Here is a 21,369-nt window from a genome sequence, read left to right on the forward strand (position 1 = left end):
ATGATCTTAATCTACTAACATATTCTAAAACTCTTCCATTTGTCCTAGGGAAAACAATGAAAGACTTGAAAAACTGCAGATAATTTTATTTATTCAAAAAATTGTAAAGACATTTTTTTTTAATCTGAAGAAATCTATAGACATTTTTTTTAAATACGATATAAATAAATATGGTTTAACAATTTAACTAGAGACTTATATATCTTCTATATATATATATATATATATAATTGGGTTTTTTTTTTTTCGAAACAACTTGGACCACTCTGTTTTAAAAAGTCAAGATTTCAGCAGGTCATCTTATCATAGGCGATCCGGATTCACTGTATACACGATCCAGTCATCATTAAACACAAGATCCAGACTCCAGTACAATGTTGTCTACGGCAATGTCCCCTTTGTTGCTGTTTTTCCGCTTTCCTCCTATCGTTGTCCTGATGATGATCTACAATGATTGTTATCACAATTTAATTACTGACAGCACCACATCTTACACAATATCACAAACATAAAACAATCGAAGTTTCTTTCATGTACATGTGATCATTATTCCTCGAGACCATCTAGAGTTAAATGAATTTCGATAGTGACTTATTAGGTGTTTCTAGGACAAGGACTACGGGAAATATAATTTTTGAAATTTAAGTTTGCATAAGTCTTCAATCTGTTATCAGAATTTCAAACTATTAGTTACACATTTAGTTTATTTGATAACATACGGAGTTAACCGAAATCCGTACAGAAACGAAACATTAATTTCAACAAACAAACCGTTTCTGGGTTTTTTCTCCCGCCAATTGTTTACACTAAATCAGATAGAATCTCGCATCTTCAATACACCTCCTGTTCAGAGACAGTGTATTAGTAAATTTCAGAGTGTAAGATAATCTGTTTTTAACCAATAAATATTCTACACATTTGTCTAAAGTAGGATAAAATATAATCCCTTTTGAGTGTTGAGATATCGCCTCCTGAAATAAGTTGCATAAGAAACCATGTTTTGATTCTCTTAATATTCAAATCAGCTTTCGAAGTTCACTTTACCGCTAATGGCTTACAGCCAGTGAAAATATGTGATCCTTTAGAACTTTGTTCAGGAATAGGATTCAGAAAGTTTTAACACTCGATATAAGAATGTTTTATACTTACGTTAAATACCACAAGAGAAATTATAAATTGTTCAAATCATTAAATATTGTTTTGCAATGCAGATAAAATGGCTAGATTTGTTTTCCATCGAATTCTTCTAAATGAACCAAACAGCCAATATGATTCGTACATAATTTTGCGGTAATTAATATCACCTGCTTAACATACATGTATCTAATAAAATTATACTATAATTACCATAATACACAATACATATACTAAGCACACAAAAGGTAGGTTAGTATTCTTTATTTTTAGCACACTTTCCGAAGTAAATACTTGTTTTGATTATATATATATATTCTAAACACACGTTACATTGTATATGTATAGATGTATTGTTTTAACATATGGTATACATACGTTGCTCTATTTATGGAAAACATTTGTACCAAACAAATTTTTATTATGATTTTCTTCCCTAAAATAAAGTGCAAGTATTCCTTACATTTTTCCATACAGAGTGCATGTGTGTTTTAAAAAAAATAAGCTAAAACATCTCAAAAGAAGCCTACCTTTGATAATGAGGTAAGACTGAGTTCTTTTGAATAAGTAAACCAGTTCTTCCCCTGATTTCCGCTGTATATTTGATGACTAACGTCAGCACTATTTCCTTCTTTTGTCAGAATCTCCAAGGACCCGATGTGCGTCCCATACATGGATATTGAGAGACTAAGGCAATACGTTCCAGCTAGAAATAAAACAATACATGTAGTTCTAGAGAAAAATATTATAATCATCATTATGAATTATGAAAAACACATTCCCCTGTATATTACGCCATAATAGTGCTGTATACAATACGCTGTATTGCAATTCTATGTGGCAAAAAGTAGCAAAGAATCGTGCACTTCAATATCACAAAATAAATATTAGAATTTAAGCACATTTTGATGGTGATTATAAATTTAATATGAAATATGAAGATAATGAACAGTAATCAAGCTCAAAAGTCCAATGAAAAAAATCATATTATAAGCAGAGCAAACACATGTGTTAACTATTAAGTCTAATAAATGAAAATTGCCTACATACTGTTTCTAATTTGAGAAATGAACTCCTTAAATGATGCTTTATAAATATAGCATAGTAAAGTAAGGTTTATTGACGCACACTTCTAAGTAAATAAAATGATAAAATCATATTTTAGAATCTCATTATTTAATGGAAAATGAGTTATGAATATATTTTTTCTTTATCAGAAAAAGAAAACATTTTTTGATTGCCTACAGTCTGTCGAAACTCGGTAATTCATGTGTTCTTGACATCTTCTTTAGAAAAATATTAGGCTAAATTGAATACAAATTTCAGGATTACTGGCAAATTAAGCTCCATGAACATGCTTTATTTTCTACAAAATTTGATTGTAGCCGCAAAGTATGAGAAAACGCAAGTTTAAATTAATTATGAGTTTATGACGTCCTAAAAGACAAATAAGCTCATTTTGACTTTAAAGAACCACTCTGTGATGAGTACTAGGCTTGTAAAAGGAAAATAAAATATGCACATCATTGACTTTATATGTAAAAGAAAATTCACATTAATTTTAACCTCAAAGATTAAATAATTTACCCACCAAGATCGCAATACACAACACACAGAGATGGCGAAATACACCACTTTTGCAATATATATCACACCAAGTTGAAAATGCACATCTCAGCAAGGTTGAAATACACCACACTAATATGACGAAATACACCACACTAATATGACGAAATACACCAAGATGGTAATTAAAATCAAATCAATGTGGCACTTCATTGCATCAAGATTGAGATACACACCCCACACCACCTAGGTGGGGATATACACTAACATGGCGATACATAACATTTAAAATTGGCGCCACATCACACACAGGAAAATGATGATACACACACGGACTGAAGAGACGCTATATATATGCACCATATTTCACAGTATTTGACAAATTGGTACTTATCCTGAAAATGATTTCCCTTACCTGGGAAACTCACATCACTCTCCAGGCTGGCCTCGTCGCCCCGGGATCTCGGGGAGGAAGCTTCTGTATACTTATAGTAGTTCCCTGAGGCTGCACCACTCGGTCCAGTTCTTCTTGTGAGTGTACCTCCCTACAATTAAAAAATAAATCATAAAAACTCGTAATGAACAAAAGTATAAATAAATATAAATAGATCTTTGTTCAAAGGAAGTCTTTTCCGAATTACCTATGGATATAAAAATCACAGTTATAAAGAAACAAACATATCAAGTCCGAATATTTTCCTTAAGGAAGTTTTCTTGTATGTTTTACTTTATCACAAGATAAATAGTTAATTAAATGAAGATGTTATATGCTGCAGTCAATTTTTTGTACGTCCATAAACATTAATTGTGTATAACTATTCATGAAAGGAAAATGTAATCGACAGAACTTCTTTCCGGTCCTTTATGTGTCATATTGTAATAATAAAATAAAATATGTTCAAATTCTGAACAATAGACTTGAAAAGATAATAAAAAATATTTAACAATGAAAACGATGAAGTTAACGAATAGTGGTCGATCTCAAAATTCCACGTAACAATACAAATTGTGAGCAGGGCAAAAATACGGACCCCTGAAAACAAATCTATAAGGTGTGTTTTCCTGTAAATTTCAGTTATTGACTGTTACTTTAAAGAAAGATCAAATACTTCATTTGTAAATCCATCCCATTTAAGCAAAGGTCTTTCAAAAAACAAAGAAATAAAATTTAGAAATAATTATTTTAAAATCATTACATTGTATGTTATCTGTCAATGTAAAGATAAAATACAATGAACAATTTTACAACTAGGCTCCAACTCAAAGCAGCTTATGAGTGCTGACTTTTAAACTAGTGTTAATGAAAGCAGTGTTGTGGGCTGGGAGAAGATATATAAAACAGAAGCATGACAAGGGATCGAGACCATGAGAAAAGGGAGAAGATATATAAAACAGAGACCGTGAGAAAAGCTAGTGATTGTTAAGGTTAAGAAATCTCACGCTTTTTCGTGTGAAATCAAAATCATCGTTGGCACTTTCTTTCAGGAAACAACTAGCTTCAGGATCCTCCTCGAAATCACAGGTGTAGCTTGTTAATTCTGCCAAAAAGAAACCCTATTTAAATGACAAGTATACACAGATAAGGTTATACTAAGAGATATTGAAATGCAGGCTGTACCTGTTCCGTAAATAAAACGTTTGGAAGAACGATTTGATATCTGCATCATTCAACCAAGCAAACTCAAATAATATAGACCAAACCATCTTATTTTTGTATGGAGCAGGTGCCCGCAACAGAGCAAGATCCTGGACATAGCACTCAAAGACTTATGGATATCACAATTAGTTCCCGACCATCCAGTGTTACATTGACATTCGGTTTCTGTCTCAGACAAAGCAACGCACTCTCCATTTACACAGTCATTTGTCGAACAAGGATCTGAAACAATACAACTTGGTGAATGTATTCAAGGTGGTGGAAACTTTATAAATCCTTCAAGTTTTCATCATATTTTCCTGTAATAGCAGCACCTGATAAGGATTTTTATTTCTTATCCTGACAGGGAAGCTATTATTTTACATGCTGAGGTTACCAGGTTATATTTATACAAGAAGCATGAACTTATCTGTAGTATCGCTAGAGTCCGTTTTTGCATTTTTGCTTTCCAAGACATGAAGTTAAAACAGAATCATTCATTGTCAAACTCAAAAAAAAAAATGGTGAGAATGACATGGGAAGTCCCAATTAATTATTACAGTAAACAACGTACAGTTGAACTTTTGATATCTCAAACACGGATATCTCGAATACTATGGATACATCAAAGTGATTGGGAAGTCCTAACCACATTATTTCTTAAGTATTTTACCATCGATATCTCGAACCAACGGATATCTCAAAGTTTTTATCGGCCCCATCGTGTCCGAGATAATGAAGTTTTACTGTAATTGTTTCAGTTGAATTTGTAAATGGATAAATCTTATCTCTTTCTATTACCGAGACTCATTCTTTACTAACCAATGTCACAGTTTTCTCCGTACCACCCCTCGTCACACTGGCAGGTATAGTCCGAGGCTGACACAGGATTACAGGCTCCATTCACACAGGTGTTACCGCTACATACATCTGCAAAGAAATCCTCTCATATGCATCAACTATTGGAACGAAAGACTTAAAAATGATTGTTGACATCTGCACTTCCAAGTTCCCTTGTACTTTTTAGTATTACAGTTTCTTTTTTTTTTGGTCTACATTGTTTGAACGAGATTTTCATGTAATGTAAATCATATCTGGTACCAATTTTGATGCACCAGATGCGCGTTTCAACAAATTATGTCTCTTCAGTGATGCTCATGCCGAAACGTTGGAAATCCAAAATATTTAAATAAAAAAGACTTTAAACAACTGAAAAAGGTGCTAAAATAACTAATACAAAATAATGCTCAAAAAATATTTCATGTTAATATTAATAAGAGTAATGATCATATACGGAATTTAAAGTCAGTAGCACTTAAATGTCGCCATAGCTTATTTGAAATATAATTCGGTATTCATGTGTTATAAAAACTACCCATGTAAAGAGAAAATGGAAAGGTCATCGAGATATATACTTAAGTGACTAATAAGGCCGCCAAAAACTTTTACCTGTATGGAATTAAATAAAAGCGTAGTTTAATATAGCGAAAAGGTTGATCAATATTTCCTATCGAAATGCTGTCTATATCCACAGCAGAGATGAGGAAAAAAATTACTTTGTTGCACCAGATTGGACGACCTACCATTTTGACAGAACTGGCCAGAGAAACCCGTTTGACACTGACACTCAAACGTCGATGATGAAGTCACCTGACATGATCCGCCATTTTGGCAATCTACGCCGTCACATGGTCCAGGAGCATCTTTAAAAAAATCATTTTTCATTGCTTATTTTTTTTGGAAAAAAAAATTAAGAATTTTAGCAGTATGTTTATGTTTATGTAAAACTGATTTCAATTTTATAGTGTATAAGCAATTTTATTAAATATTAATCCTAAAATTTATATCAAATTATATTTGATATAGCGCTCGCGCTATGATCGGGGGGTCGTGAGTTCGAATCTCGGCCGCGAATGACCTAAGTCGTTAAAAAATGGATAGCAACTGTTCCTTCGCCAAGCGCTCGACACTTTGAAGTGAAAGTTGCGGGTCCTTCGGATGAGACCTTAAAACCGAGGCCCCGATAAAGATCCTTCACAGCTCAATGGCTCTGCCTGAGTGCCGAGTATAGGTCAAAATTTGAAGCCCTTCACCGGTATATGCTGATGTCTCTATATGAGTGAATAATTCTCGAATGGGACTTAAAAAACATACAATCAATCAATCAATATGAACCAGAAATCATAATCCTTCCCATGTTATTACGAGAAATTATGTCTGATGAGAGCATGAATCGAGAAAGACAGTATTTTACACAGAAAAGGCGGATTAAGGGCCGGCGCGCCGGGCACAACACCCCCCCCCCTCCCCCCGGTTTGAAATTTTTGTATGTAGACCTTATAAGTCCATTATCCTATACTCAAGGAAAAAAAACATCTCTTATTTGTAAGAATTCATCAGCCCCCGGACCCCACCAGGACTTTGCCCTTGACCCATTTAGCGCTTCAATGCAGCCCCCCCCCCGTCCCTCCACCGTTATGAAATTCCTGGATCCGCCACTGCACAGTACTTAGTTTTAATGGCGATAGTCTGGTTACTTACTACAGGATAGAGGAGATATTCGAATGTTATCAACAGCCAATTCCTGATCACCGAAGTAGCCTTCAAATTCAACCTAGTATGTAAAATATTATATTAAGATTCAAATCTTGACTGTTAAACATATATTCATGCCTCAAGAATTGTTGAAAAATTTGTTCATGAATTTTCAAAGAACACAATTTTAATATGAAGAGGATGCAATATAGTAAAACGATATTGCATTCAAGATTTCATTTGTTTTTTATTAAGATAACGCCAAAATTGTATACCTTTAAATTGGACACAGCTGGCAAGTCTATTTCAGCTGTTGTCCAGACGTTACCGGTGTTGGTATTGAACACGTGTGGCGTCGTCGTAGAATCGCTCATGATATTAACTGTGAGTCTTGTTTTCCACGTGCTGCCTAGATTTCTGTTAGATATGGCATAATCAAACCTCAAACAGCGGTCTGCACCTATAAGAAAATCACGATAGGACTAATTAAATCTCAAATAGTAACTTGGACCAAAACGAAAATAGGTAACTGGTCAAACAAATCCAAACAAGTAAACACAACCTAAAAGAAAACAAAGTAACAGGCCAATCAAATAACAAACAGTGATAAGCACCTATAAGAAGATCAAATAATGACCAATCAAATCTCAAGCAATGAGCTCAACCTAAATGGGGATTAAGTAGCTGGACAATCAAATCTCAGTCTGTGATTTCAACCTTTAAAAAGATCAAATAACTGATCAATCAAACCGAAATTAAGGCCAGACAACACGTTCCTCAATAATATATAATTTTCCCAACAATTTGCATGAAGTATTGCTACTGTATCAAGTTTCCTAACAAAAATGGAGGTATCTTACTAGGCATTTGTGCAAAATACCAGAGGACGGTGTTTTCTATATAATCCTATTTGAAATCACTTGAATTGATAATATCACAATTTTTGTTGTATTTATTTTCTAAAACAGTTTTGAAAAATTTTAGAAACCACATGATGATGTAAAAATTTATGTATATTTATTTAATATATTACGAAGAGAAACAACAGATACTTGAGGAACGTGTGGTCAGATCTTAATGAAAGATTAAGTAGTTTGCCAATCAAATTTCACACTTGCTAAGGTAAATTATTCTTTAACTGGATTGTGTTTCTTTTCTAAAACTTTCTTTTTAAATAATGAACATTCCCTTTTCATTGTCTTAAATTTTCATTGTTTTTGATCAGATTGTCATTCTCAAATCGATACTGTCCGCGTTTAGAATGAAATATATGGAGATAAAGAACAGTATTCAAGCTCAAAAGTCCATTAAACGTTACAAAATAGGTGCAGAGAAAACACGGACCTCCAAAACATCAGAGGTGGGATCAGGTGCCATGGAGGAGTGAGCATCCCTTGCCGACCGGTCACACTCACAATGTGCTCCTTTTCATGATCGGCGAATAATAATAAGAAAAGAATTTCAATTTTATGCAAACTTACTTTCAAATATTACAGATGTTTCCATTTTGGCAATGCTGGCATAGTAGAAAGGCGTACTGAAAAAGTAGCTGATCATTTGAGCCATCAGATGTCCATTAGAAGCTTGTATTTGGTTTCCATTCATATCAAAATACTGATAAAATACAAAAGAAAAACGGTAATGAAACTTAAAAGTTAAGATAATAAACAGTGATCAATTTTCTAGATCCAGAATTTATTCAAAAACATCTATATGAAAAGAAAATGTCCCTGCCGTGGCCTTCAATTCAACATTTAAATATATCGACGATGTTTTATCACTTAAAAATATTCATTTCATTCCGACGTGGATTGGATATATTTCTCGAAATAAAAGATATCAAAGAGTCTGACACATCTGTTTCATATTTGGATATTTTACTAAAAGAAAGACATTAATGGTAACCTAACAACAAATTTTTATGATAAACGTGATGACTTTAATTTTTCTATTGTCAACTTTCCCTTTTTATGTAGCAATACACACATGTACCCTTATCACTATCTACGTAAAGAGTTTATGTCTCCAATTTGATTCGTAACTCAAGAGCATGTTCTAAGTACGGACAATTTCTAAAGCGAAGAAAGCTATCGACAAACAATTTGACGAAACAAAGATATCAACAGTCTCAATTAAAATCAACATTTTGCAAATTCTATGGTAGATACAATAACCTTGTCAGCAAATACAATCCGTCCTTAAGTCGAATCCAGAGTGACGTTTCCGTACAAATTGTTAGGTCATTATTTACACACTAAATTGTCTAAAGATTTTTCCGTTTGCCAGATCCTGACAAAGAGCACACAGCTGGTGTGACCAGTTGACAGTGGATGCTTACTCCTACATGGCACCTGATCCCACCTCTGGTGTTTTTGGAGGTCCATGTTTCCTCTGCCAGTAAACAAAACGAATCGTGAACAGGGCAAAATCAAAGACCCCTGAAAACACCAGAGGTGGGATCAGGTGCCTAGGAGGCGTAAGCATCCCCTGTCGACCGCTCACATCCGGCATGACCCGTTTGTATTTATCTTTTACACGGATTTCCAGTATAGAAGCAATAACTTAACAAATAGTATCAAACATGTCTTACATAATAGGACCCAATGTTGTTGTATTTACAAACAAGATCATTGAAATGACCGTAGAATTTGTGAAAAGCTGACTTTAAACGGGGTTGTTAAAATCAGTGTAACATCAAATAATTTGTTAGTAGCTTGCCTTGGTTTGAAAATTGTTCTTACTCAAAGCATGCTCGATCTTGTGTATCGAATAAGTTGGAAGACATTAACACCATATGCAGGTGATGCTGGAATATTACTTCACAAAGAAGGGAAGTTGACGATTGAAAAGCTGAAAGTATCTCAGTTAAGCTTCAAAATATGAAACAGATGTGACAGAACTTGTAGTGTCTTTTATTCTAACTGGGATATATCGTATGGCATTTCTTCGGACTTAAGAAAATTACAATCATCAGACAGATGTTAATGGACTTTAAAGTTATACTCAACATTCGTTATTAAGTGCACTCTTGTTATTTAACATAAGAAAACACTTTCTGTAAACTCTTATATTATTTTACAGCAAAATCTCAATTTTTATCTCATAGTTAAAAGTGTTTTGAAATTATCGCAAAAGTTTAATTCTTCCATAGAAAAGCACTGTAAAATTTTTAGATAGAGGTACCTTAAAGGCTTTGATAACATATGAGATACCTATTCTCCTGCAACGTAACTATCACAATTAGGGGAGAGAATAAACACGTACCAGACCAGTTGACCACTGGAAATCTACACCAGTAGTCACGAGTCTCATCAATGTTGTAAAGTCATCCTCAAAACTATCAGTAACCTCAGCAGAAGCTGAATTGAAGAAACTCCAACATTAACAATGTAACAATGAACACACTCACTTCTTTTCATAACGCATTTTCTCTTGATTTGCATATTTTTGTTTTACACAACCATGATTACTCTAGTACCTAATTATAAAGATGATATATGTGGAGATAACGATCAGTATTCGAGCTCAAAAGTCCATTAAAGGTTTCATACAGACCTGAGACTGTATCACAGTTCGTGCCTGAGTATCCTCTCGTACATTCACACGTATAGTCGTCGGTCGTAGCTCCGTCCACACAGGTAGCCGGATATTTACAGGGGTTACTGCTACAGGCTTCAAGATCACAGAAAACTCATACTTAAATGACCTTAAAATGTAATATGACATGCTTAAATATTCAGAAAAGGTGACCTACCTGAAGGCACTGCTTCCACCGTTAAGGTGAATCCATTTCCGGGGGCAATGGTGTTGTATGTATCGCTATCAAATCGGACGACCATCATATTGGTAGGTCCAAGGCGTTTCTTAGTGAAAACACCACCGCCAGAGTTTCCACAAATTCTACAGAGGAGAGAAAGTGTATTCATTCCACTACTTTTGTTACAATTTTCTTTTTAGGAATTCTTAATTTTACAGGTGTCAAGACATTTTTATGAGGGATGTTTTCTGAAATCTATTGCATATTTATGAGAACAATAGCGCTATTAGTAGGTTTTCTTCTGGTAATCTCAGAGCAAACCCTTTATTTCAAGCAATGATGCAAAACATGCTTAAAGTTAAAATTTATACAATATAAAATCATACTGAAACATTGTTTTTATGCATTAAAAATTGATTTACATCAGTTGAAAACATTTCTTCGTGTCATTAAACAAAATTAGTTATGTACATTATCAGGAAGTAAGAACATTTTTCAATTCAAATCAATTTCCAATTCAATTTAAATTCAACTTCAATTTCGAGAGTTTTATACACAGAGGAATGCAAAAAATATGAAGAACTAAATAAGGTCTAAAACACATATGTTAACAGTAACTTACGCATGTTAACAATACGAATAACTGAAACGTGTTAAAAATGAATAACACATGTTTACTGTAATTGACATCTGTTAACAGTAACTGACACATGTTAATTGAAGCTGATAAATACATACAGTTTTCCTGGAGCCCCAGAAAGATAGTCTCTGACTTCCAAGAAATGATAACAAGCGTCTTGTGGATTGGTTGGCAGGTCCATGGAATCAACACTTAGGCGGATCTGATTTTTTTCTGCACCCTGTTTTAGATTGTAGAAAGTATACTGTTTAAGAATTGCTTAAAGGTTTTTACGTCATTAATTTCATCCGGTAAATTTCTGCAAATTGAATTCAGTATGTATACATTTTACAAATCAGGTTTCTCTTTTGATTAAACATCATCTTTTTATTTACATTTTGCCAGATGTTTTTATGCAAATTAATTGAACATTAATGTTTGATATTGACCTATCATGATATTTTATTTAATCAAAACCCCGCAAATATAAAAGGCGTGCTACAACCATTTGGAATCTTTAATATTGTGTTTGAAAAGAAATGTTGATGGCATGTGTGCAAATAAAATGTCGATAAAAACTACTTGTATTTTGAAAGTTAAACATGTAATCATTATCCAGAAATTTAATTTTTTTTCCTTATTTTGACATTCAAAAAAAAAGAGAACAAATCGTCACAAAATTTAAATTTTTACGAAATAAATATGTAGCATAACTAAATAAGATATATGTATGAAAGCCGGCAGGGAGATATACTGTACCTTGATCAGCCAGGTACATTTCTGCCCGGCTGTGTAAGGGGACATAGCGATTTGTTGTGATCCTCCACTGGCCAGTGTTATGATGTCGCCACATCCTGAAATGTAAATTAACTCTTCATGCTTTATCAAGGCAAAGATATGGCTGACGTGTTTCATACCAATTGTTTGGCTTTTGTTTTTATACTAAATTTGACTTGTGAATAGTCCGTCTGTCTGCTCTAGACACAGGGCTCACGGCGGATGTGATCGTTTGACAGGGAATGCTTACTCGATATAGGCACCTCATCCGACCTCGAAAATTTCCGGGGGGGGGGGGGGGGGGTCCGTATTTTATGCCTTGTTCACAGAATTGTATTGTATATAGATTTTTTTTGATCGATCACTGTTTCATAATCTTCACCTTTTTCGTATAAGGATTGCTAAATAAAGTTGCTGTTGATGATGTTGTTGTTGTTCCGCGTCCCATTCGAGAATTTAACTCATAAATAGACGTCACCATAGACGCAAAGAGCTTCAAATTTAGACCCTTTAGTTACTTGGCACTCAGGCCCATTGAGTAGTGAAGGATCTTTATCATGTCTACTCTTGTCTGAAACGGGGCCTCGGTTTTTTAAGGTTTCATCCGAGAAACCCACAATTTTCACTTCAAAGTTCCCAGGCCTTGGCAAAAGAATTGCTATAGATCTATTTTTATCGACTTAAGTTAGTCGCGGCCGGGATTTGAACCCAATACCTTCTCATTATGGAGCAAGCGTGCTTAATATAGACTTGATACTTTTAGACTTACCGGGAGAGGTGTCGAGTTGTGAGCAGTCATCCCCCGTCAGTCCCTCCACACAGACACAGCTACACACTCCTCCCGTCTGCTTCACAAAACCCTCGTTCTGACAGGTGGGGGGATTGACACAATCATCTGAATTTTTTTTTAAACAGACTTATAATTTGAATATTATATTACAATTCAAAGGTACATGTGTATTCCCACTGAGAACATTTAAATTGTATTAACTTTGATGCAAAAATGGCTCATTTAAAGTCATCATGCAAAAAAATAACCTCCAATCATTTCTATCAAGAAAACCAAATTACATTCTTTCTGTTTTTATTTCTGTAAATTTCTACAATAGTAAAAATAGGCCAAAGTAGGCGTTACTAACCAGCGCACTGGTAGAAAGCATTCAGTTCGGCCTTGTCATAAAATGACAGGTCATTCTTCATTTGTCTGGGCAAGTAAGCTAGGTCAGGATCATTAGATATCATATAGGTTGTAGACCCATACTGCAAAAAAGGTCTTTTCCATACAATTATGTCTATAAAAATGTATCAAGGATTAATGTATCTAGATAAAGCAGACTTTTTAGGTTTTTGGCGTTCTGTCAAACCTGATGAAAAGTTTATTTGGTACTTCATCCACCCTTTCATAAGTAATAGCTATTGTATATTTATTATGGTGTATCCTGATTTATTTGGACGATGGGCGGTGACGAGTGCGAAGCACGAGTCTCCGCCCCTTCGTCCAAATAAATCAGGATACACCATAATAATATTCTATAACTTTCCTGTATCATGGCCATCAAAACGTCAATAATTGTTATGTCCTAAATTTTCACGCATGATTTTAATTACACCAATAAAAAATATAGTTTTTGTCAGGTGACCGCTTGGATATTCTCTCCTTCTCTCCTTCCCGCCAGTTTTTTTTAATTCGCACATTTTATGTGTGTGGTCATGAGAAAGGACGTCGGATTGCAGCTCCTCAACTTAATATAAAAACGGATTGTTTATGAAATTCATAAGAAAATCTTTGCATATCAAGGATTAAAAATTCGAAGTTGAAGTAAGGAAATTCAGGTGTTAATCGAAAATCAATCAAAAAAAAAAAAATACCCGTTGATCATTTGACATATTCGAGAGCTGTGGCATGAGCAAAAACGCTGTGTTAATAACTCTTCATCTATAGATGCAGTACAGCTGAACTTATTCTAGTTGAGCAAAAAATACAGCAATTGAGCAAAGATGGTATATCCTGCTAAAAGACTCTATAACGGTAGGTGTGATATTTTAAGATATTTAATTGTGTAATTCATGTCAAGAACTTGATTTCTCGAATATTTGTAGAGTTCCGTAAAAACATTTCGTATTTTGGGATACATGTGCACTGTAATTTATGTGAAAGACCTTTATTTCATCGGTAGAAATTTTGTCTTTGTATATAACAAAGCTCATTTAATTCTGTAATTCTTCAATATACATGTAATTTAAAATGTTGAAATCGCCTTGGTGTTTAATAATTTATTTACACGGCACAGTTTTTGCTGGCTCCGCCCATTGGTGTATCTCCAGTTATTGTACACTTTACTTCAAAGGAAAAACACCACACATGATACAACTGCTAGATATTGCATTGATTAGTATTGTTCGCGGTATTCAGTATATATGTCCTTTTCTTTAATTGTTTTTTTTTTTTCGGGGGGGGGGGGGTTGAAAAAATCCAAATCATTATATATGTAACAATGAAGTTGTCTTTAAATCTTCTATACTTACAAATTTTTAAATTTTGCAAATAAACTTCAGAACGCCTGCACCGGAGTTCATGTTTACTCCTCTGATATTACACTAGATAAGACGTGATGTCTGTAAACTATATTTATATATCATCTGAATAATAATTTTCGTAAATTGATTTAATAGTCTACATTTGCTTTCGATAAACAGTCGTTAAAATAGCCAAAAAGAGAGTAGACAAGTTGTTACATTAGAAATACATTTCGATAACTAATAAAATAACAAAATGTGCAAAAAATTTTCGTCAGTCCCGGATCTTTAGGACATGGAATGATTTACTGTCAACAATTTAAGTGTTGACAGAAATCATTCCTAAAGAGCTCTATGGATGAACAATTGATTGAACTGTTCAAACAATTGTTAATCCATAGAGCTCTTTTTCGGTTTCATTGAACAGCACAGTTTACCGTTGAATTTTTAGTACTATTTGCTAATTCATACAATGCCTATAAGATTCTCAATAAACATGAAAACATTTAATATATTTCTTACCGTCAATTCATACTGGAGAACCGACCCCAGATCATATTGGCGAGCATTGGTGAGTTTGAAACCCCTGTAGTTAAACTCTGCATCGCTGGAGATGGCGTCCCAGTTATAGGTGATGATGGGATCACGATCCGCCTCTCTTGATTGTTCGTGCATCGCTCCCACAGCGTGTAACATTTCATGTATTGCTATGTCAACCTTAAAGAAAAGAGGGTACTATTTCAAGCAAACATTTGAAGAATTTTTTAAATGGTACTTCTAACCTTAACATACTTCAGGGGCCCGTTTCTCAAAAAGGCCTACGACCGGGCTTAAGCTTAGTCCGGACTAAATCAGTGACTAAACCCGGAAATCGGACTATAAGTTGCGTTTCACAAAAAGGCGGAGACTTAGTCGAGACCAAACTTTAGCTTAAATCTACACCTCCTCATGAGTAGGCGTAAGTTCCTAGTCTGTACACAATTTAAAAAAGTGGCAAGTGTTTTGATCATAAAAAGTTGAAAGAATAATTATTTTTTACGCGTACGATATAAACACCTATTCATATATGATATGTAACAAAAATCGTGAAATATACAATTATTATGTAGGTAAATAGAAAGGTAGTAAAAACCAGCGAGGATGTAGACTTTTTTCCGTAAAAGGTGGGATGAACTAGAAATTTGTAACTATGAATTTTTAAATTGTGAAACTAGGTAAGAAATTAAGAACTGCCAGAGTTTAACAAAAAACAGGCACGCCTAGTATAGGGGAGGGACTGCAACCATACCGCTTTTTGCATTAATAGTGTTTTCTGTTTAAAATTAAGTTATAATTTAGGTTGTCCTGCACTTTCAGTATTTCTTTTCTTGTACTGTCAAAGTTTGCTTAATATTTTGATTACTCAATTACCTAAACCCCCCCCCCCTTTTCCTCTCCCCCGCACTTTTTAAAAACGCTGCTGGGTCCTTGATATTTTTTTTGTTTTGAAACCGATAATGTTTTAATAAAACTCCTCAAACAATATACATTTAATATATTTTCGATAATGAAAAATATTCGATAATTATGCCATCAACTAATTAAGACAATGCACCTTTTACCTTAATTTCCCCTTTAATTAAATATATAAATATCATAAAAAGAAAAGAAGTAAAATGTTCCAGTAATTAAAATATCGTTTGTATAATACTGTTTTTTCCTATTTCAAAGGAGTAATTTTCATGGCGTAAGATGTGTCTATCATTTTTTTAAATAGGTAATTGTTTTTAATTCATTTAGAATCTATCGTACTTTTCTCAGACGAATTTTGTTGAATGTGCTTTTTTGATCGATTTGTGAACAGATAAACATCTAATATTACAACTGAAAAGAAAGTGGTCAATAAAGTGTTTATAATGTTTTGTTGTAAATGAGAAGCAGAGTTTCGAATTTACTGTCATTTAATGCATTATACTCATAAAACATATCAAGGAGAAGAAATTTTGCTTATTTAAAAATATTTATGAATATGAAAATCATGACTTGTTAACATCTTTAAACCTAGATAAAATCTTCAAGAAACAGTCTGCATCCATAAAAGAAATTAATATTACATGATCATATTCTTACTTAAGGAATGAATTTAATAGCTACCCATTTTATACGGTATAAACGGGGTTGGGGCAGTTTACGCTTTATAAACCGCGAAGCGTGTGAAAAAAAATGATTGTCCTTAAAAATGACTTCAATTTGTACAAAATTTAAATGTAACGTCGGCGGATCGATACGTTTTTGATGAAAGTCCTTGTGACGTAGGCGACCCATTTTATACGATATAAAGTAAATTTTTTATCCAATCAAATGCAGCGTTACAACCACAAATAAATTATCAAAAATTAAACGGAATTGCAAGATTTAAGGAAAAGATGATGATGTTGAAAGTTGTAATTTGTCCGATCTAAATAAATCTGATCCCGACTGGAATATATCAAATGGAAATATTTTAGAATTTCATAAAAATACTAGATTGCTTGACTGTCATATGATTTACAAGAAATTGTTTCAAAACTAATTAAGCTTTTGCAAACCTTTAATAAGAATGCGTGTGCTAATGGATATGCTGTATATGCGTATTTCTGCATGGACTGTAAATTATCATATCGATATCAATGTAATACTGTATGTCCAAAAGTGTAATATTACAATACATGTATTAATTGAATGCCAATAAGTCTAATTCAGTTAGAATTGATTATTCTGTTATATGAAATTATAAATTCAATACAACTGATAATTTTTCAAAACTCTTATCCATATTATAATAATACTAGTGTATGATTTCATAATTGTTAAATTTTCCACAGGCCCGTAGAACGCGGTGGGGCCAGGGGCCCCGGCCCTCCACTTTTTCTGCTATAGTAAATTTTCCTTCAGATGTCCCCCCCCCCCCCCCCCCACATACTTTTTGTCGCTGTAAGGTCGAGCACTGTCCAATTCCATGACTTCAGTCTTGGACAGTTATAAAAAATAGGTTTTTGACAATTAATGATTTTTTTTTTTTTTGGTTACATTAATTTGGTAAGTTGCCCCTTACTGTTTGGGAGTTTTTTTTTTTTTGGGGGGGGGGGTGGAAGTTGCCCCCCTCCACCTTTTAAACTGTTGCTACGAGCCTGTTCCAGCCGCTTGCTACTACCTTATATGTATTTGTTTTAATGTATTTCACATAAGTGAAAAACAATATGACTTATATTCAAAGGAAAATTACTTAAACTACCGCATGCTTAATCTATTCGAATTGTTCGCAAGTCCTTATCATGCTCACACTATGTACATCGTTTGGGTTTTAATGTACGATTGTATATCAAAATAACACAATCGTGTACACGTTAATGTTTTTCTAATGTAATTTGTACGTATAATTTTTTTTTTTATTTGAGCATACAAAAATAGTTATCTAATTTTAATGCTTTGACCTTGAAAATACAGGTGGGTTTGCTCATGCTTTCAGTGCTTACTTCCGTATTTAGGTTTAAGTTTGATATTAATTTGATCCGGCACATGTAATTGTAGTCTCTAAACCAAATAAAATACGATCTGCGCATACTTAGTACTTAGTGGAAAGGTCTAAGTCTTAGGCCCAGTATTACGCCGCTTTCTGAAACGCGATTTAGGCCCCTCTAAATTTTGGCGTAACTTACTTAGTCGGACTAACTTAGGCCCAAATCTAGGACTTTTTGAGAAAGGAGCCCCTTTCATCAAAAGTCGTAAATATAAGCCTTAACTTAGGTGTACTACCGGGGCTTACGCCAAAACGTAGTCGGGCGTAATTTGCGCTTCACGAAGTGGTGTAGGTCTGGTCGTAAACTATAAGCTTAGTCTCAGGACTAAGTCCTTGACAACGCTGCATTGCACATGCGCAAAAAACATAAACATACGTATTGTGTACAACGTATGTAATACATTAACTTTAATGAAAAATTACATGATTTTTAGGGACCTTGTAGAAGACATGCACCTTAATCTCATTGTTATAAAATATTAACTTCTTACAACATACCACTCAATTAAACTCCAAAATTTAAGGTCTGGGGAAAGAAAAAAAATGTTCTTGTAAATGAATGGAAAGAAATATTTATTTTGGAATGCTAACATTATCCCCACACCCCCTTTTTGATACAGAGACACACCCTTTTTGATACAGAGAGAGAGAGAGAAACCGTTACAATTTTGTGTACTTGTATATGTACATGTATATGTAACTGGGCATATGATGGACTACTAAATTATTAAGAATCGATAACAGAAAACACAATATGCACCATCATGACAAAATAAAGATTTTTTTTCCATTTCTTGTATGACATTACCTTGTACGCCATTCAGTTTGTTCCTAAAAATACAGCATTTATTTTTTTTTTTTTAAAATGCTGATTCTTTTTACTTTTCTCGATAAATTGAAAATGGCAAGTATTCATTTTGAAATTTTCAGAAATTTATCATTCATTGTTTGAACATTAATACATTGCCATATATGGACGTTATAATTGTAAAAAAGAAATACAGTCATTTCCGAGTCAAGTTTCTCTGACAGCTGATTCTCAGAAGCTTTCGAGTGACCTTGTTGCCCCTAGTCCCTAGGGTAAAATCCATTTTAATTAGTATTCAATATCAGGATATACTGACTTTCAAGTTTATTTACGAAATTTTTCGTCTTTTGAACGTTAACAACTTTTTCTGGACGCAGGCGCGGGTCTGTGATTTTTATGAACGCGGGAGGGGGCAAGGTCATCAGTACACAAAAATTCCGTCTGAGAAACTTGTTGACAGCCTAAAATCGTAATCGAGTTTTCGAGCACGATAATTTAAAAAAAAAAAAAAAAAAGCCTACATGGTTTTACGATGAATTAATTTTTTTTTGGAATATAGATATTAACCAAAGCAAAAGAAGATAACTGTGCTTTTGTGGAATATTTACCCCCCCCCCCCCCAAAAAAAAAATATGTTGGGAAAAATAGTTTTTATGTCAAAATTATGACACAAAATGTATATCGTATAGTCGATTTACAATACCTCATACTCAAAATACAACAATCAAATGTGTGTAACTGCAGGATTGTCAAAACTTAAGAGGTAGTGTTAAAATGAATCTCTAATAAGGCAATCTTTTCTGATACATCATGTCAACTACCTCCCCGAGTGGGTGTAACCCCCCCCCCCCCCCAATCTTCATCTTCATAGTTTGTGAAATTAAATAATGCATTTTTTAATTAAAAAAACTTCTTAGAACCGTAATTCTTCTTAAGGAATGGTTAAATCGTTTTCAAATCAGTAAAATCGCTTTATTTTATGTTTACACCGGAACTTACGCCTTCCCATGAGTAGACGTAAATATTTGGCCTAACTTTAGTCCGGTGTAAAGATACGCTATTTAATGAAACGCAAATCGTTGTGCTAGTCCCGACTTTACGCCGGCGTAGCGGCGTATGACCTTTGATGAAACGGGCCCCTGGAGCTCGTTTCTCTAAAAGTCGTAGATTTGGGCCTAAGTTAGTCCGACTAAGTAAGTTACGCCAAATTTTAGACGGTCCTAAATCGCGTTTCAGAAAGCGGCGTAAGACTAGGCCTAAGACTAAGACCTCTCCGCTAAGTACTAAGCATGCGCAGATCGCATTTTATTTGGTTTAGAGACTACATTTACATGTGGCGGATCAATTAATATCAAACTTAATATACAGAAGTAAAGCACGGAAAGCATGAGCGCGCGTGCATGTTTTCTCTCTTCACCATCTTTCAAACAGATATATTACGCAAACCTATCTGTATTTTCAAGGTAAAGCATTAAAATTAAATAAGTATTTTTGTATGCTCAGATTAATTTTAAAAAAATCTATATAGGTACAAATTACATTTGAAAAACATAAACGTGCATGTACTCGATTGTGATATTAATTCACAATTGTGTTTTATACAGTCGTACATTGGAACCCAAACGATGTACATAGCATACATGTATGTACTTGCAAAAAATTGGAATACATTAAGCATAAGTAATTTTACTGAAGAATTTTCCTTTGAAAATAAGCCATATTGTCTTTTCACTTTCTTTTACATTAAAATAAATACACATAAGGTAGTGGTAAAGACCTGGAACAGGTTCGTAGCAACGTTTCAAAAGTGGGTAACCCCCCCCCCCCCCTCAAAAAAAAAAATCTGACAAGCCAAAAAAAACCTCTTAACTACCAAAAGGCGGGGGGCACGGGAGGGGGGAGGGCTTCCAAAATTAATGTGAACAAAAAAACTTCATTAACTGTCCAAGTCAAAAACCTAATTAACTGTCCAAGTCATGCAATTTGCCAAGTCAAACGGCTAATCAACTGTCCAAGTCATGGGATTAATTATGGAATTTGCCAGTGCTCGACCGTACAGCGACAAAAAGTGGGGGGGGGGGGGGGCACCAGCATCTGAAGGAAAATTAAATATACAAAATACTACACTCAGAAAAAGTGGAGGGCCAGGGCCCTCTGGCCCCACAGCGTCCTACGGACCTGTGGAAAATTCAACAATTATGAAATCATATATTATAAAAATATGGATGAGATTTTTGAAAATTTATCAGCTGTATTGAATTTATAATTTCATAACAGAAAAATCACTTCTAACTGAATTAGATTTCTTGGCATTCAAGCTGATACATGTATTACACTTTGGACATACAATATAACATTGATATCGATATGATGATTTACACAGTCCATGTAGAAATACGCATATATTCAACATTTCCATCAGCACACGCATTCTCAATAAAGGTTTGCAAAAGCTTAATTAGTTTTTAATCAATTTCTTGTA

The 21,369-nt window shown here is 34.0% G+C and overlaps 1 protein-coding gene across 1 annotated transcript in view; it reads right to left on the bottom strand.

Annotated features, from left to right (window-relative positions):
• Positions 1–346: 346 nt before the first annotated feature.
• Positions 347–21,369, bottom strand: part of LOC133176117 (uncharacterized) — a 43,505-nt gene continuing 22,482 nt past the window's right edge. The window contains exons 8-25 of the mRNA XM_061311281.1: positions 15,064–15,258; positions 13,164–13,284; positions 12,794–12,919; positions 12,007–12,101; positions 11,367–11,488; positions 10,626–10,771; positions 10,427–10,543; positions 10,136–10,230; positions 8,353–8,485; positions 7,147–7,331; positions 6,878–6,950; positions 5,920–6,039; positions 5,159–5,266; positions 4,460–4,579; positions 4,141–4,238; positions 3,116–3,245; positions 1,665–1,840; positions 347–445 (exon numbers count right to left, since the gene is read on the bottom strand). Of these exons, the coding sequence (XP_061167265.1) occupies positions 347–445; positions 1,665–1,840; positions 3,116–3,245; positions 4,141–4,238; positions 4,460–4,579; positions 5,159–5,266; positions 5,920–6,039; positions 6,878–6,950; positions 7,147–7,331; positions 8,353–8,485; positions 10,136–10,230; positions 10,427–10,543; positions 10,626–10,771; positions 11,367–11,488; positions 12,007–12,101; positions 12,794–12,919; positions 13,164–13,284; positions 15,064–15,258 (2,259 nt within the window). The remainder of the gene's footprint in view (positions 446–1,664; positions 1,841–3,115; positions 3,246–4,140; positions 4,239–4,459; positions 4,580–5,158; positions 5,267–5,919; positions 6,040–6,877; positions 6,951–7,146; positions 7,332–8,352; positions 8,486–10,135; positions 10,231–10,426; positions 10,544–10,625; positions 10,772–11,366; positions 11,489–12,006; positions 12,102–12,793; positions 12,920–13,163; positions 13,285–15,063; positions 15,259–21,369) is intronic.

This window comes from Saccostrea echinata, unplaced genomic scaffold, assembly GCF_033153115.1.
Source record: "Saccostrea echinata isolate AGI-Se365-2 ecotype Australia unplaced genomic scaffold, CSIRO_AGI_Sech_v1 ptg000066l, whole genome shotgun sequence".
Classification (NCBI taxonomy): domain Eukaryota; kingdom Metazoa; phylum Mollusca; class Bivalvia; order Ostreida; family Ostreidae; genus Saccostrea; species Saccostrea echinata.